This window comes from Falco punctatus (genome assembly GCF_963210335.1).
Source record: "Falco punctatus genome assembly, chromosome: 4".
NCBI classification, from domain to species: Eukaryota; Metazoa; Chordata; class Aves; order Falconiformes; family Falconidae; genus Falco; species Falco punctatus.
Window position 1 is genome coordinate 107,843,257 of NC_137583.1, and position 18,970 is coordinate 107,862,226.

Here is an 18,970-nt window from a genome sequence, read left to right on the forward strand (position 1 = left end):
AGGTCATTTTAAGCAGTTGCAGCAAGAATCACTGTCTTTTTATGGATATAATCTGTATCACAGATAACTCTTACTCCTTTCAAAGAAGTTGGGAATGGGTCCTCCAAAAACTGCAGAAAATCAGAGTCCAGGGTGCCATTGAGGGGGAGAGGGGGAATTAGGAGACAGTGGTTCAAGGGCAAGCTTCACTCTTCCTTATACCTGCGTAAACCTCACCAATATATGTTGAAAATAATTTGTTTTAACAGACATCCAGTGGGTTTAAACATGAAAATACAATCTTTCTCATTCTTTTGGCGCAATTCGACTAAGTAAATTTTGATGTTTGTCATGGAACGTATTTGCAGCATTGCCGTGGTTTGCATGGAGACCGATCACTATGTAAGGAAACAGGCTTTGACGAAAGAGTGGACACAGAAATAGATGGCACATACTTAATTTCTGGGATTTGATATCTTAACTTTGAATTTGAGCTTCGTTATTTCAAAGCCTATTTATTTCAAAGGGCTGGAGTAAGGCTTTCTCAGTGGGACTGGAAGGGAGCTGTGATGAGCGCAGTGGGTTGTCCCGGCGAGAGAAATGGCAGAGGTGTTTGGTGTTCACATTTGTAGAGGTTTGGTGTTGTCCCCCCAAAATGGGATTGGTTGTCTAAAAAGGGGTTGGTTCCTTGCTGCCTGTTTCTGGTAACCCAGTTCTAGTTTGTAACTACATAACAATGGAAGTGCTGGAGAACTGTGTTTGTTCCATTTGATGTTGTATGGACTTTGCACTGCCATATCAAATGGCAGTTTATTGATTGCTAGAGCATTAGAGAGCCCCAAGTCATACCTATTTCTATCTGGAACATGGCTAAATGACATCAGGGCTACATTTTCAGTTAGTCATATTCAGGTTTTAGGAAAAAAATGTAGGTATAATAGTAAATTCTCTAGCAGGATGACTTTCTTATATTTATTTTTACGTTCTTGAATTCAATGAGTTAATCTGGTGGAAACAGAATAGATTATCTTGAACACTATGTAGAACAGCAAAAATGGTTGTCTGCAGTTCATGTGTTGTCCCTCACAAAATGCTATTTTTTTTTTTCTTGACAAAGTTGTTCTTTTGCTGCTTAAATTAATTTTTGTACACCTGTTACAGAGGAGTAGTGGTGGAACACCTTTAGCCCCCCAGTAATGATTCCTGTAAATCCTATAAAGATGTTTGGAGCGTTGCCATGGACACCAGTGTTTTGTTAAGATTTTTGTCCGCTATCAAGAACAGAACGGGACCACAAGTTAAGAGAAAAACCTAGAAAGGAGGGGAAAAACAAATAGGGAAAGGACTTCAGCGTTCCCAACCAATTCACTGTCTGGTAACACCTGTCCAACATATACATGAGATAAAGAGGAACGAAGTGAGAATATAGCCTGTGTGAGAGTGGGAGGACCAAGTACAAAATATGATGTCACGTGAGACTTAAGAAGATTTCTGTAATATTGCCTAGGAAACATACTGCCAGTTTGCAGTCAGCAGCCTGTGCATCTCGTGGCTCAGGGTAACTGTTAGCATCTTGGGAAAGCCCCTGGGACCTGAAGCACGTTGTACGTGTCACACAGTCTCAGTCCCCAGAACAGGCCTTTTACGCAGACTCACTTTTGCAAGCATGGCAAGCTTGCAAAGCCCTTGTTTTGTTGTTTCGCTGCTTCCTCGGCACTTTTGGTTCACACTTCTGCAGCTTTCTTCCTGTCCTGTCGGTACCCAGTGCATCGAGCCACTGCCGGCCAGGATTAGTTCTTTACTTCAGACTAGATCTTTTCATTCTCCCTATGGGATATTAAGGATGTTAAGATAACGACTTTGTTACTAATCCCAAGAAGTATAGGCTAGCTTTTATTTTTGTACATTCCTCCATGTGTTCTCCTAAAGAACTGATATATAATAAGTGATTCTCTGGATTTCCTGTACTGATCAGGTGTATCAGTTTCTTTTCATAGAAGTCCAGAGGAGATGAAAACTGCCTTCGGTAGTGCTGCTTTGCAGTGCTTGCCTACAGACTGGTTCTCAAGATCATTCAGGATAACTTCCAAACTTTCCCTTTGCATATTTTGTCTGATGCCATGTTTCCCCAGCAGTGATTTGTTCAGCAATGTATATGGCAGATGCCATACATTTTGAATTATTTTAAGAGTTAGTGTCTTCTGAAAGAGAAGGGATTTCAGACATGACTTTACATTTTTCAACAACAAAGCGTAAGGTAAGACTGAAGGATAGGCTCCTTTGATTAGCCCCTGATTTTTAAATATTGACTTAGAATGATGTTAGATAAGAGAAGGGTTTCCTTTAGTTACTGTCTTGTTAAACACAGCCTGCAGCAGGCTGCCCTGTGGGGCCCAGAGCATCTGTCAGCTCATTGCACTGGAACCCGCTTTCTGCGTGTTCTGAGTTGCGTCACCTCTGCATCTCCTTGATACCAGGTTGACAAAGTGTTTCTTGGACAGATAAAGAAATTTGGAAGTCCCCAAGACATTCCACCATCTGCAGTCATTGGTATGATACCTTTCCCTAGCAATTAAGTGAGATGCTGTAGCTGCTGCTTGTCAGAACTGTGTTGAGCTCAATGGAGTCAATGTATTGGGGCTGAAGTTCTGTCTAAAGTTTAGCTTTCCGTGAGAAATGTTTATAAAGGACGTGTCTGGGTATCCAGTGTTAACAACAGAAACTAATTCTTTTTTTCTGTCTGCCTGTTTAGGTCTTCAAAAGCTGATGTCCATAGTGAAGGATATGTCTTGGAGGTAGAATGCTGCTCCTCTTTAAACCAACTTTCAGACAAAAAGGAGATACCTGATTTCATTAAGAAAGTGAGTTAAAAAAAAACACCCACAACAAAACACACTTTGTTTTTGCACTATATATAAAACAGTATGATTTTGCACTATAATTATTGCTTCTAGTTCTGTCAGTCTGACAATAGGAATATGTGTACACTTTGTGCAGTTGAAACACTGCAGTAGAATTAGGTGTTTTGTGATTTTAAATATCTGAAGGGCAATTATGTTTATTGAGAGAAAAATAATATTTGATCATATTATTATAGAAACTGACTACAGGAGAATGACCTCTCACAGATTATATTAATTAGGTCACCAGTGTAGAAGACAGTCCTGTAATAGACATTTTAAGTTGAAACAATATATATAATTTCTGGTTTAGTGTCAAAATATCCTGTTGGATAGTACTGTAGCTAAAAGACCTATTAACTCCCAGAATCCCCCAGATTACTTAAGTTTTGTTTCATTATCACATGACGTTAGTAATTAGAAATGGTACTGGTAAGCTAAACCCCTTTGTCATCCAGAATAGTGTGGCTTTCAATAAACTTTTCTAGATGTTGGGGTATTGAAGAGAGACCTGCAATTGTTTATTTGTCGCCTTCTTTTTAAAATTATTTTTGATGCTGTAATATTCTGCCAGACTGGAAATTAGCAGGTTATGTCCATTTTAGTGAAGAGAGATTCATTGTGCATGTTTCAAATTTTGCAGCATCTGTTGTGTCCTATTACGTGTTATAAAAACTAGCATTAAATACTATATTTACTTGGCCACATGGTGCAATAGTATGAGTAGGCATACTCCTCTAGCTTTAATCCATCTTGCAGTGATAATAGTTCAGAAAATTCTGTAAAACAAATTTCATCACAGGCTGTGTGAGCTTGATAGGGACTCAGCTCGACAGACTACGCTCATGTTCAATCTTTCCTTTTTACTATGAATTGTAAAAACTGGATTAAAAATAATGCAGCTATGACTATATGATTGTCATCATCATACTTAAAGATATACAGATTTTGGTATCAGAACAAACAAAAAGTTTTCTGAACACTTAATATTGAAAAGTTGGAGTCCAGATTGACTTCAGGTTTTAATGTGGTATTGCACTACTATTCTGATGCTATCTTGGACTCTTACAGTATATTCACACTTAAACAAAGCTGGTGTATTATTGTGTATCGGTTTCAACATGTTTGATTTTGTTCTTCGGTTCTTTCAGTCAGAGTAGAAATAAAGGCTTATCTGTCACAACTGGTAGCAAAATTTTGCATCATTGCAACAAAAAATTTCCTTGCATTTGTAACTTCAGGAAGAGTATGGCTAACATGAAAACAAAATGACAATCTAGGAGTCATCTTATTTCCATAAACATCCAGTTTTGAGGCTCTTTAGAATGTTTTTCTAGATACGGCAATGTTTCTGTTGGTAGAAGCCATTTGATTATGGGGTTATGAATATGCCTTTTTGAAAGATAATAATTTAAATTTTAATAGCCGAAACGTATATTTACTGTTTCTCTGTAGGCTGAGTATGTGTCTCATCCTCAGATGTTTTTTGATGTAGAGGAATTTGAAGTTCTTTGAAGCTGTTGCTGTCAAGTGTGTGGTGTGTCACTGTCTATATCTGATTAAACGCATTGTGAAAGTCTCAACACTTTTATGTAAATCTAACTCGGGGAAACAGGACTTGTTTGGGAGTAGGGATTAATCGTCATATTAACTAATTTGTCTGAGCAACAAAAATGTCCGTTTCTTTTAAGGGCATATAAACCAGATGTTTACAAAAAAAAAAAGAAAAATAAAGGCTGTTCTTCAACGAAAGTAGTAACAAAAAGCTGTTAGAGGGGGCAATCACTTGCTTTTAAAAAAGAACAACCCTATAATTCTTCTCAAACTGTGGAATACAATTGAAGTTAATAGAGTGCTGTAATTGAATAGGCAAATTCTTGATCACAGAGCTTTTCGTAACAGAGGCTTTTAGCACAGGTTTACCATCTTACTGCATTGCAAATTACTATGTTTAAAAAAAAAAAAAGATACCAGATAGAGTAGCCATATTTTCAAAACAAATAACAAGTCAAAATTTTCTCCGTGAATTTACTAGAAAAAAACCACTCTATCCTGGAAAAACTAATTTTTAGTATTTTATTATGCACAGATGAGCAAGTATTGTTTACGTGGAGTTTGAACAAGGATGCAATTTTAGTGACGACTTTTCTCAATTGACTTTTTGTTGCATTGAAAATGTCTGTCATATTGAATATTAACTGCTTGCTTCTGGCAAACATAAAACAATTCTGCAGTGCCATGCAGCATGGGTAATCTCTTTTCTTCTTCTGTAACTCCATATAAATGTTTAAGAGTAATGAAGTAGAAACAAGGATGTTATTTCACCTAGCGAATGCTTCTTGCTCACTGAAACAAAGTGCCTCAGTACAATGTTGACTGTAAACCATTTAAAAAATGACGAAGACTTGCTGGTCAAACCTGTGTTCTGTTGTTGAGATCCTTCTGTGCTTTAGGACTCGGTCCCAATTCTTTACTCTCTTCTGTAAATTTTGGCCACTACTGTGGCTTCTGACCGTGGTTAAGAGCCGTGGAAGACAGGAGGCAGTTAAGTATTGGGGACATAATGTTGCATAGAATACACTCTTCCTGTAGCTTAATGTCGTGTTGACATCACCCCGTTGTTTGTTCTTTCATATCAATGTGGATCTGTTGCGGCTCAGCCTGTCCTGTAGAGTTCCAACCATCCCATGGTCTCTTTGTCACATAATTCCTGGGGATTTAAAGAAGTAACTCTTGTGTATGTACTTACTGCTGTATTGGTATTAGCACTCCTGTCTTTAGCTCTCAGGCAAAACAGAAATTAAAGATTTGCTCATTTGCTTTTTAATGAGCAAAGCTAACTTCTGAACTTCTGATCGCTGTGGCTCAGATCATTCTGAAGTTGTTGTAAGTCAGAGATGTTACTTCTAAGATACCGTGTTTTGTAAGACTTTGACTTGTGTCTCATGTAAAATAGGGTAGCCTTTAATTACTTCCTTAGTTGCTCTTTATTTCTGTGTGTTCTATTATCGTTTTTTTCATCTGAGAGTGTTCTCCTGAATCTGCTGAGACAAGTAAGGGAAGGAGAAGCTAGGCTGACATCCCAAGAAAAGTTATTTTGGATACGCAGTCATATATGAATGCCAAATATGTTTCTCATTACCTGTTTTCCACATCAGTTACGTGCTGTAGAAGAACTGTAACAGGCACAAGGTTTTACTCCTGTGTTCACATCTTTGTGGTGTTGGTGAAAGGTTAGGAAATGGAGGCTAATTTCTGTACCGTTTCTTCCCAATTCTGACTTTTAAAATTTAGGAAGCACATTTTTGTATCCTTAGTTGCCTGCAGAATAATGCTCTTTCAGAACTAAATTCTTGTATGTTAACATGTTTTCAGTTTGAGCCCATTGCAGAGTTCATATTTCTTGTCCCTCGTCGACTCGTTATCCTTCCCTGGGGAAGTATGTTAAACATGGAAAAGCGTTTAAAAATGCAGCAGTTTAACTGAAACCCAAATGCTGGCATCTTCAGTTTGTGTTTTTGACTAGACGAGGACCCCTCTCCCTGCTGATCTGTCCTTACTTGACTCAGAAACGAGTCTAATTTCTTCCAACAAACCTAAGGCCGTACGGATGGATAATTGGTTTTGCATTTTCAGACGTGGACCAGTTCAGCTCGGAACACTACTGCCATCTTGTAAACACCTATGTGGTGTTTATCTTGGGATGAAATCTGCCATATGAGAGTCCATCAGATCTGCTCGTTGCTGTTCCGTCTGTTCATAGTCTTGGTGAAGTTCAGTGAGCATACAAATGCCAACACCAGCAGTAGCTCCAGAGCTGCCAGTAACTTGTCACTTCCTTAAGTGGTCCTCTGAACAACTTCCATATAGTCCAAAGCACCTCAGAAATAATCTGGACTCCTGCAGATGTAGTGACTTGGCCTGTAAGTTTGACATTTATTTTCTAGTAATAGCATTGCTGGGCCAAGGAAGTGATGGTACCTCTCAGACTTAAGTGAGTTGGGATCCCAGGGAGGAATATGCCAACGAAACACAGTGCAAGGACACTGCCACCCATGTACTTGTTCTAGAGCTGGCATCTGAAACGGTAACTCCCAGTTCTTCCTGGTACAAAGGCAAGTTGCATGGGGAATGGGACTATTCTGAAAGAAAGGCCATACAATATTAACACTTGTAGGAAGAATTCACATCCTACATTGAAATATGGTTCTACCGTATTTGAGCCGTGTTGCCAGTGTTATGGAATATATGGTATCAACTGGTATTTACTGGAATTTTTCTAAATGTCTTTTAAAAAAAGAAAATATTATCAGGAATAGAACTGGCATGAGGAATTAGTACATTTCGAGTGTTGGTTTGTGCACTCGGCATTCATAGACGTGACTACCGACAAGTTCAAACTGTAGTTGAACTTACTCAGTGTAGTCCTGAAAGGCAAGACGTTTCTTGGAGGGGCTGGATTCTCCTGCCTGTTCCCTGCCCTCTCTCCTTTGGGGGAGACAACAGGCAGGAATCTGTCTGAGTGGTTGGGTAAGGGATGGCTACACTCTCTGACCAACCGCAAGTCAGCCTTGCTGCGTGTTTCTGCATACGGACATTTTTATCAAACTACTGAGATACTTCTTTTCCTGGTCTTGTGGTTTTTTGCCTCCATTCTTCTGTAGCTGTTTTGGTGTTATCAAGAGAACTGCTGTATTAGTTCATGCGCGTTGTTTTCTGGAGAGTCATCTGTGTTACGGCATTAATTGGTGAAATATTTTTATATTAGTATTGCTGTTAAAAGACAGGTTAATTCTCCAGCTTCTTTTAAGGTAGAAGCAGGGTTGGAGTATTTACGAGGACTTCTGTTTCTCCTATAAAATAAAACCCGAGTGCCTATATGATGAATTCTCAAGAGCTTTTCAAATATCTTCCATAGATGTTCCTACTCAAGGGAGTGATTCAGACCAGACTTGGCTCTTCACTTATTTCCTACGTATTTACTTATATCAGAATGAACATTTGTCTTATATGATCAAAACAAGGGACTTCACATATCCATATGTTGTGTGAAAGCAATATTAAATGATTTTGAACTCTCAGCTTCTGAGTTTTGAAACTCGGAACAGCATCTAACTATGAAACAGTAAGAAAATGAGAAATATGTCATAGAAAAAATTTGTCCGTGATAGTGTGTACTTTTTATATAAGTATATATTATTTGTGTTTGTAACAGTATGACAAGCAAATGAAGTCTGCAATTCCCTAAAAAAAAAGCAAAAACTACTAATCTTGTCATTTTTTTTTTACTTCTATTTATAATTAAGAAAAATACTGGGTTTTTTATATAACTGTTCCAGTATTTCTCGCATTCTTGTCTCTTTTTGTTTGTCTTTTCTTATTCTTCGTCTCTTAATTTTTGCATTGAGATTTCTTTAGAAGGAACAAAGAGATGCAGCTTGTGTGCTCTGAAGAGCACTGGACTGACTGTTAGATTTCATGACTCTGTGGCTGCAGTCCTACGAAGATCTCTCCTGTGAAGTCTCTGATTGCTCTGTTGGTGTCGAGGTTCCTTAGATGGTTATTGTAATCCTAAGCATTATTCTTTACTTTAAATATGTTTTAGCTGGCCTGTTCAGAAGTTTCTTGCAGGGTATGCAGTCAGAGCAGGTGGCAGTACAAGCTGGAAGAGGGGAAAAAAATGAGTCTTTTAATATTGCTCAGAGGATCATTCTTCAAATGAATAAGCAGTTTAAATTTACTTTTGTGGCTAGAAAATGACCCCTCTAGAGTACTGTTTATTACCTAGGATTACTTATCTAGATGTGATCTCAACCTCTTCTAAAATCATTTCCATCCTTAAAACAAACCCAAAAAATCCCACCCCAAAACCTTCACTCTCCAGGGTATTTGCAAAAGAACAATACAACATTTATTTCTTTAGTACATTGTAATGGAAACCATTGCTGAGCACTTAGTGGACTGCTTTGTTTTCTGCATGTTTTCAATGCAGACAGAGCCTCTATTTTATTTTTAAGTATTTGGATCTTAGAAGTAGATACGGTCACAAAGCAGAAGTTGAAACTCAACATCAATGGTTCAGCTGTTTATGATCTGCTGTGATAATATTTATTAAAGTGCATTTTGTTAACATTTTGTAAGTGTATATATAACAAGAGATGGTAAAAAATAGCATATTCTGTATTTTAAACAGCCTGGTGTGAAGGGAAACATCTGTTCCTGGTTAAGCTTCTTTCAACTTCTGTTCGACTAAGCCCTATAAGAGCAGTGTTGATATATATCTTCCATGAACATTGCAAAACTATTTTCAGGACTCTCCCAGGAGCTTGGTTGTGCTTTTATAATCCTTTGCCCCCAGCAACTTTCAGAGTCATCTTCTTGACCAAGATAAAAATAGATGTTATAAAGTATGCAGTTGATGTTTTTAATGATACCACTTCTGCCTGATGGGAAAAATAACGTTTTTAATAACAATAAATATGATAATATTTTATGCTGTGCTAAAATAAAATATGGGCAAATTTTTCAAATTGTAATTTTGGCTACAAGTAACAGATGGCTTGATGAAACAATGTGATTTTCAAGAAACACTCCTTGGTTTATATAAAGTGTTCCCTGCAAATTAAATGTGAAGTCTGTAAGTTTGAGACTGGATTCTTGATTTTTAGAATATTCCTGTTGTCTTGAACCTTTTAGTTTTTTGTTTTCATTGCTTAGGATAGAGGTGGACTAAACTGATGTCCCAGTTTGCATCGCATTAGTGCTAGTTGATCACAAATAAGTGACTGTTTTCTCATGTTCTCCAACGAACACTGCATTGTGTTCATCCAGCTAAAACAATTGTTTGATACAACACTCAACTGTCCATCTCTATAAATCTTTATTTTCCCCTTGCTTGTGTTCACCTACTAGTGTAGGAGTTTCTCTCAAAAGATTCGTGCAGAAGACATGGTCTGCATTTTGGAAATGCCTGTTCTCTAGAGCAAGTGCATGGGATGGAGTTTGTACAGACTTTTTGACAGTTCTAGTCTGTCTAATATATCTAGTATTTGGATGGAGTGGGCATAGCTGGCTGCTCTGTAGCAGTTTCGGGTCTAAAACAATTTTTAGGGAATAAATCCTAAGTGATGTGAGTAAATTCAGGAATTCTTTTAAGAGTTTAGTGATGTGAGTAAATTCAGGAATTCTTTTAAGAGTTTAGGGCAAGGATGGGACGGTGCAGGTATGTTTTTGGGCAGTACCACAGTCAGTGAACCTTTGTTGCTGGACATAGGCTATGTTTTCCCTTTGCCAGTTCTGTGAAGGAACAGATGCTAAAATAAGATAATTTGGGAAGAATCATCACACCCAAGACTGTAGAGGATGAGACAGTGTGGTATCATGAGCTGTTATCTAGTGAGATATGCTGAAAGGAACGAATGTACTTGCACGGTGCTGGCACTACATGTTTAGTATGGTTATATTGTTCTCAGGAATGAATGTACACCTAATGCAAGCTGAAAAGGACTTTCAAGTTGTTGCTCTTGTACCTGCCTTGGCTGCAGTAGCAGGAGACATATAGCTTGCAGCGCTGTCTTAAGAGCCTGTCTTCTATTTTACTCAGCATAGCAGTTAAGTTGCAGTAGCAACTTGCTTCGCTGTGGTTCTCCTTGTAGCTTTCATTTCCCTTTTGCAGAAGCTACTACCAATGGGTGTGTTACAAAACGGCAAAGTTTGCTTTCTTTTCTGCGTTCAGTGACTTGTTGCGCTCTACTACAAATACAACAAGAGCTTAAAGTCTCAAGTCAATGGTGGTGTTGAATGGGCTGTGTCTGTGTACTGCAGAGATGGAAAGTCAGCATAGATCTGTTTCTTCAAGAAACTGATTTGGTTTTAGACTTTTGGGTTTTTTTTTTTTTAACTCTGTTATCTTCTCTTGGATCTGTCTGCTTCATTGTAGTAGTCTTCTCTAAAGTTCTGAATGATAGAAGTCTGGTCAAGGTTTTCATTGAAAGTATTGATACAAACACTGTCAACAGCACCGCTTAAAGCATGACTCTTTGGTTTGGGATTATGGTAACATTTTCCAAGGCATCCCTCCAGTGTTTTATCCCTGATGGCCGTTTTAAAGTAATTGACAGTGAAAATACTTGGTAATTTGAAAGCCTAAATGCAGACTTGGATTTGACTTTCTACAAGCTACATTTGTATCTACTTACCTATCTCAAATTCAGAATTGGTGAGTGTAAACTGGAAAAAGTAAAAAATGCATGGGAAGTACAGGCCTAAGTGACAGAGCATCCTTGTCAGAAAGGTTGCGTGGTTTGGAAATCTGCGAGCAGTGAAACAGAGTCTCAGAGTAATAGGACAGAGAAGTGATTAGTAGTTGCTCCTTTGCTGGTTGATTAGTAGAATTACCTTTCTTGGTAATGTAGTGTGAGATGCAAAAACGCCAAAGTCACAAAAGCTTTGAGTTGTTCAGAAGGCCTAAACGCTTCCCTCAGAACATGGGTTAAGCTTAGCTGGTTTTAAAGTAAGCAGTAAACTTTTGCTGACTGTAGCTGTCTTCTCAGGAAGGGGCATGCGAGACCTACAGAAAGTACCAGAAGCAAGCTAAAAGCCTGTCTTAATTTTAAACATCTGTTTTCAGAAATGGAAAACTGGAAGGGGTGTGCGCAATATTTGTGATGAAACATGTACCGCTAAATATTAATGAAGGAGGACATAGTTGGAAGACTGTAGTCTTGAACATCCTTTTCCAGTTCCAACTGCTGGCATGCAGTGCATAGTGTTCTCAAACCACAAGATCATGTTCTTTGCATGAAGAACCGTGGTGCTGTGTCTGTTGTCAAAGGCAATTTGCTTGAATCCTAAAGGAAGGTAGAAAAATAGTGGTCTTATTTGGGTACACGTTAGGAGATCTAACGCCTCTAAGATTGTTCTTTTAAAAACAACCAAATAACAGACGGACAAGCGTTTCTTTTATTGGCTAAGAAAGTTTTTGCTTGGTTTAAATAGATAGCTCTGAGCAAAATTAACCAGCTATTGTTTCAAAGGCCATATGTTTGGCCGTCAGTAGGACTAAGTAGCAGTCTTTCCCTTAGTTCACTGCAGAGCTAACTAAATGCATCTGACCATTGGAACATCAGTTCAGGGCTCCTAGAGATTGTTGTCCTTTCTCCAAGCACTTTTTTGCTGTGTGTGCTCTCTGTAAATTTTCTGTTGTTTTTATATTGGCAGCAGTCCCCTTTGCTGGTTTGCTATAACATTCTTTCAGTATTTTGTTATATCATGAGCCATACAGCAAACCTATTAATGAAATGTTCAGTCCTAATGCCTACGTTTTGAAGGTGGGTTTTTTCCAGATGATCAGGAAGTGTAAGGCTTGAGACCATTTAGGACTGCTATAAACTGGAATGCTCTGATGACATCAGAGAAACGGCTTTTCCTCTGGATGCATCCCAAAAATGTCCAGCTCCTGGCATACAAGAGTTAAGAGAAATTCCTAAACTTGTCTTATTAAATCAATTGTTTGAAAACCCTTATCCGAAAGAGGGGTCATCATTATTAAATTGCTGCGTGTTATTTCTCATATTTTATTGATGTGGGTGGAATACTGTCCTGAGATAGTGGGAAGTGTTTGATTTGCTGTGTGCCATCCCATGAAAGAAATGTACAGAAGTTTCCTGTAAGCAATTACTGAAGCTGGCAAAAAGTACATGATTCTGTTCAGCATGAGATCTCTGTCCTTGAACTTCGGTATTTATAAGTGGTGCCGTCATGCCTGCTATGAACAGGAGGTTATTACAGAGCTGATAATGCAATAAGAAACACAGAATCACAAACAAGACGTGGACTGTATGATGTACTTGCCAAGTGTCTTTATTCTAAATAGATTTGAAAAGAAAACCTCTCTGTGGCTGTTCAAAATGAGCTTTCAACCTGGAATCTCTGCATGTCTTTCATGGCTGTGAGGCCTGTAGTTTAAAAACAAACAAACAAAAAAAAAACACCAGAAAAGAGGATTTCATCTTTCGGTGTGGTTTTAAAGATCTTTAAATGAGATTGTCAGCCATTTTCTAATTAGATAGGGAGCCTTCAAGAGAACCAGAAGTATTTAAAAAGATGGGGCATAGATTTGCAACATCAACATAATGTTTTGTGACACCGCTTTGTGCTGCTGCTGGTTCCTTTTTTCCAAATGCGGTATAAAAATAGTGCTCAGTCCGTTCTGAAATAAACAATAACACTCCACAAATGTTAAGAATGTTAACACAAGTGCCCCAGCTAAAATTCAATTAAGGTAGTGACATCAGGGTTGGACACAGGGCTTGTCCTTATTCCTGCCAGAGTTAGTGGGAGATTTGATATTTGTTTCACAGTTAGCAAAGGCTACATCTGTCATTTCTTTTTTCCCCTCAGGAAAAATGCCAGGTTTCTAATCAGACAAATTATAGGGACGACATTAAATTCTTTAACTGCCTCAGCCCTCTGTACCTATGAAATTTCACCCCGTCTTTAAGCAGGTTCTATTTTTAAACTGGCGTAAATCAAATTTGTGGCAAGCCAGTTATAAATGAATTTGGATGTACCCACTTGGGAGTTTATCCAGATTGAAATAAATGAGTTAAATTCTGCTTCTGATGTTGAACAATGACATCTTTTGTGATGGAGACCTTTTCTTGTATTTGTGGTTGATATCATCCAAGCAGCACTTTATGAGGCAATAAAAATGTTTCTGTTCCTGTCTGGGGAAAGAATCAAAGAACATTTTTTTTAAAAAATAATTATTGGAATTTCCATTTTAAAATTTTCCCAAGATGTAAAGAGCAAATATGTAGCATGTTTAAACTACAAAAAAGGTCAGTAAAACAGTTGAAATTAGTATGTAAGGGCATTTTTAATCTAGCTTTTTTTCTGATGCAGTAAGTGGTAGAGATGTAGTTCTGGTTTTTATGCTTTTTCCTCTCATTTAGTCGTACAGCGCAGTATGACAAGGACCTTTGTTAATACCCTTGTTAGTGCTCTAAACTGGCACATGAAGACAAGTGATTGTGTAGCATTTATCTGATCTGAAATACGTTTTGGGTGACCCTGTCAGAGTAGCATCACGTTCTTCCCATTCAGTTCAACTTTACCACTGCTTTCTCCCCTGCATTTCTCTCTTGCTGATTACCTACACCACATATCTGCCAAGATATTTTCCCAAAAGGCTGACGCGGACAGGATCTGTCTGTGTGTATCAGCACAGGATACTTCAAGGGGTCCAAAACCTACAGGTGGCTTGTAGAAACAGCCCTTTTGCCATGTGTAGCTTCTGGACACGACCTGTCCAGGTGCTGAGGTTTGGGCTTGTTTTAAGGCTGGGATTTTGAGTTTTATCATTCTGAGATTTGATTTTTCAAATACAGGAAATGGGAACATGTGCTGGATGGCATAATTCATTCTGGCTGTGAAGGCAACTAAAATTTTGTACAATTTAAGCTCTCAACAGGATACTGAAAAATCAAATTATCCTTGTTTGTAGTTTGAAAATGTGCAAGCTTTTTACTTTATTTATTATAACAGCTAGCCTCTTCGTGGTTTTGTGGAAAGTTGGAAGGCAGGACTATGCTGATACATCGCTTTGCTGTTCTTTGCGCTGTTGACATAATATTTCCTGCTAAATTGACTTTCTCGAAAAAAATGAGATGCTTGGTTCTGTCTTATGTAATAGGGAAAATTTGAAATATAGGTTTAAGTAAGATTTTGTATTCTGCATGCTATGGATTAATTTGTTGGGAAAGGGCTTTGAAGATACAGTCTTTTTCTAATCTTTCTGCTAAACTATTAGGCTAATACGCCTTAGACTATCATTCAGTCCTTAGTTTCTCCTATTTCCATTCTGAGAACAAGAGTCTCGCAAGAAAAACCTCACCATCAGGTATTCCTTAGAACAAACACATTTTTTTGAGTGAGCCAAGACTGTAAAACATCGCTACAATAGCTGTGAAAGCTGTTCTCATCCAAATCACAGCGTGGGAGAGTCTGTTATAGATTGACAAGCAGCAGTCTTTATTGACCAAGACCAGTAAAATCACTACATATGTACTATCCTCAAACTCTTAACAGTTGCATACTAGTTAAATTTCTATAATTAGCTGCCCTCCAACCTACTAAACAAATGTAGTGGTGTGTCTGTAGATTAGTGATGAGAGATGAACTGAATTTGTAACTCTGTTACTTACTGTATAAAAAAATATTTATAAAGTTACAACAAGGAGTCAGGATCATTAGGCATATGATGAATGCATGTGTCAGTGACACTAACTTTAAACCTTTCTGAGCAAGCTAGTTACTAACATGTTTTGTAGAATTCATTTGATCAGAATAATGCTAATAGTATTTTTATTTGGAGGTTATTGTCCTTTTTAGTAATGAGCTTGAAGTCAGCATCCCCTGTTTGCCAGGCTAAACACCTGTGAAAACTATTGCCTTGTTCCCTGGAGAGCTCTGTTCAAATTCCTGTGATCACAAAATCAAGAGTTAATTTAACATGGAAAATGTAATAGTGGTTTGGAAAAGGAAGTGCTTGTTGTAGATCAGGTATCATCTGTTGGTTTATGTGTTCAGAACAGTAACCACGTTACCAGGAAGCAGATGATTCATTTTAAAAAAATAAATACATTCTGGGTAGGGAAGATGCAGAAAAATAAGCTTTACCTGAAATAAAAAAAATAAAATAAAATAAAACAGTTGTACAAATTTCTATTTACTTGCTATTGAAAATTGAGCCTCAGAGAATAATAGAGACACCTTAACTCTCTGGAATTACATGGTGTGCAGGGGAAGTGAAATAATTTCCCCATTTTCAAGGCATTTCTTTTTGAAAGTGTTATGTGTGTTTAGACTTTATATTATATGAAGAGTATACATTACATGGAAGCCTTTCCTTTTTGGTGGGTGATTCTGATAAATGAATCGGGAGACACTCGTGTGTTTTCACAGAAGTCTGGATTTCACTGCAACTTCTCCTGGGTTTGAGGAGTGTGAGGCTGGTGACTCAAATGGATGGTGCATCCATAGTGCTCAGTCTGCTTAAAAGAGATTTCTCTTTCTACTTCATCTCAAACCTTCCTTAGTTAATTCTGGCTTTATCTAATTGTCATTACTACTAGCCCATTTTTTTTCCTTAGGATATTTTGTGATTTGATTCCTTTGTTTTCCTCCTTTACCTAAAGTGTAAAGGATTAATAATAGCACCCCTTAGTTTCCATTTTTCTTCTTTTTAGCTCATCTCACAGTGCCTTTTTCTGTTCCAAGTTCTGTACCTTCCCAAAAGTGATGTATTAAAATAGCTTGACTTCTATGTACTCATTCTGTGAAAGTTTGCCGTTTGTGTCTCAATCCAAAACAGGACAAGCAACAAGTGTTGTTATAATGGTGCATATAACAGAGAGAATTAATAACCTTTTCCTTGCATAAATGTCATAATCACACACCTAATACAGCAGAAAATGTAATATTAAGTCCCTGACTTCGTAGGGGTGATACTAAAGCTTTTTGTGAGTAATACCACTTCTTGTAATTTAGCATAAATAAACTTTTCAAACAGATACTTTATCCTATGTGAAGAAATACGTAGGCATTTTCTCCGTGCCCCCCCCTTTTTTTCCCCTCTTTTTTTTTTTTTTCCTTCACTTTTGCATTATTTTAGTGGTTTAGGGAACTTTTCATCCTGCTTCTCTAAATTGTACCTTTTTATGTAAATGTAACATGACAATTTCTTGTGGTAGTGGACTAAAGTAGCAAAATGACATGTTAGCTGCCTTGAAGGGCGTTATTTTCTGTATTTCTATTTAGCTAAGAAAACTTGACAGTTAAAAATCTAATCTTCTACTTGTAGATTCAAGATGCTGCAAGTCAAGGCTTGAAATTTGTTGGAATTCTACCTCAGTACCATTCCCAAAAGAACTGTCTTGTCAGCACCTCCCTGACACCCGCCAGTAACAACTCTGTAGAATCAAGAGATAATAAAAGTGTTTCAAATTACCCTGAGGATCATGCTTCACTGGATGGTGAGAAAATAGATGACATTAATGGATGCAATACTCCAGCACTGAGTGAGGAAAGCGCTGACCGATGTGCCACATCCAGGGAGGGCTGGCAGGGTGAAGGACAGGCTACCGAAGAGCTGAATCTCACGCCTGCGAAGGGAAATGAGCAGATTCAACATGCGAACACAAGTGTAAGGGAAGCAGCAGACAAGCCAAATGGACTGGCGGAGAATGAAACACCAGCACGATGCTTAAAACCTCTTACTGGCAGTAAGTATTGTAGTGACCTCTCATACATAAAAGCCAGGTTAAAATTGCCTCAAATTACGTTCCTAGCTCCTTTGGGGGGGTGAGGATGTGGGGAGGACCTTGCTGCTGTAATAGCAAAGAAAAGATGCCCCAAGTGAGCCACTTAACCCGATTTCAGCATGGTTACACAGTTCACAATGACTGAGCGTTGTCAGATGGCAAGTGAAGAGGTGATAGAAGCAGGTGCAACTTTGTTATGGCCCATTTGTATGCCTGAGAGTAATGACTGATTGTTGTCTGCTGTTCAGCTGAATTGGTTCATTTCTGTATTTGTTGCGATTCCCTGAGAGCTCTTGATCTTTGTATCCTTTTTGTCTGTTTGAATGAAAAGCCCTGCTAAACCGCCTGAGAAAGTTTTGCAGCGATAGAAGGAAGAAGACTTAAAGCCTTATCAGAGTTAGCCCCTTTTGTAGTAGGTGAACAGATAGCTGAAATTAAACCACATCAGGAACAGCAAGAATGTATGTGATCTGGACTCTGAAGTCTCCTAGTATCCTACAGGCAGGCTGGGGTCAATGCTACAGTAAGAATTGTGATCGCAGGAAAGCAGCAGTTATTTTTGTGATGGCTCATGTTTGCCGGTTCATTATAAAGGTCCTCTTGGTATTGGTGCTTCTAATGATTTGCCTTCCAATTCTTATTTTTTTGTAAGATTATTCTTTATATTTTCTTTCTTTCTTTCATTTCTTTGACATATTTCTCCTCAAGCATGCTTTCCACTTTTAAATGTCATTTTATGCCATCAAAAACAAAAGTCTCAGCTGAGGTCTCCAAATACCCTCCTTAAGATGCTTGTTGCTCTGAGGTTACTTCAGTAGGAGGAATCATAGTTCAGAACAGGACGGAGGACAGAATAATTTAGAAAATGAAAAGTCATCAGGAAAGAATATTCTTGCCCCATGTCCAGTTTAAATCTCAAAATATTTTTCTTTCCTATATTTTCTTTTACCCTAGAAAACTACATGTACACTTATTTCTCTTACTGCTTGCTTACTTTCCTTACAAGCTACAAACCTATGTAAGAAGAATGTAGATGGAATTTTTTTGGCTGGTACTGTCCTTGACTTTAATTTATTCCTATTATTTATGTCTTGATAGATGCAGTTAAACAATCCTCCCCCTTTGGGGATTTTGTATATAGGACCAAGAATGACTTTGCATTGTAGCCTCCTTGGGCTATTGTCTTGGCTTCCGTTGCATTTTGGTGTAATTAGCTTTTTGCCATCAAATTTGGATCGTGCTCTAGTAACCTTTCACCGTGCTTTCTTCAGTTTGTGTTGGACAAGGGAGCACTCAGATTCATTCAAAGTATAGCTGCTATTTGGATAATTGTTCTGGTTTACACTAGAATCTTACACATTATAAACCTCTTAGTTTTATAATTCTAAATCGGTTATCTACAAGTCTCATCAGACCAGTTCTTTCTCTTTTATATATGCTGTCTTTAGAGAGTTAACCTAGCAAGTTTAAGCATCTTTTTGATGTTCTTCTCCATACTGAACAGTGAAAATCTTTTGCTGCAAGTAACCACGTTCTTAACATTCCTGTGCAATACGAAGCTATTCACCTCCAATCTTCCCAACTTCTGTCTGTAACCGCCCAGGATTTTATGACTGCTGCTGATTTGCCAGATAAGAGGGTTTATTTAAAAAATGCATTTAGATTCCTTATTTATCTGTCTGTCTTAGAGTGCTTTTTTGTTTCATTTCTCATACATTTATTTAAAATGGTGAGTTATGCAAATACTTTCCAAGACTGAAGGTCTGG

The 18,970-nt window shown here is 37.9% G+C and overlaps 1 protein-coding gene across 2 annotated transcripts in view; it reads left to right on the forward strand.

The window, feature by feature from the left end:
• RFTN1 (raftlin, lipid raft linker 1) overlaps positions 1-18,970 on the forward strand; it is a 98,710-nt gene that overhangs the window by 50,019 nt on the left and 29,721 nt on the right. For both annotated transcript variants that reach the window (XM_080386458.1, XM_080386459.1), the window contains exons 4-5: positions 2,732-2,840; positions 16,744-17,164. In XM_080386458.1, coding sequence (XP_080242584.1) covers positions 2,732-2,840; positions 16,744-17,164 — 530 coding nt within the window. The remainder of the gene's footprint in view (positions 1-2,731; positions 2,841-16,743; positions 17,165-18,970) is intronic.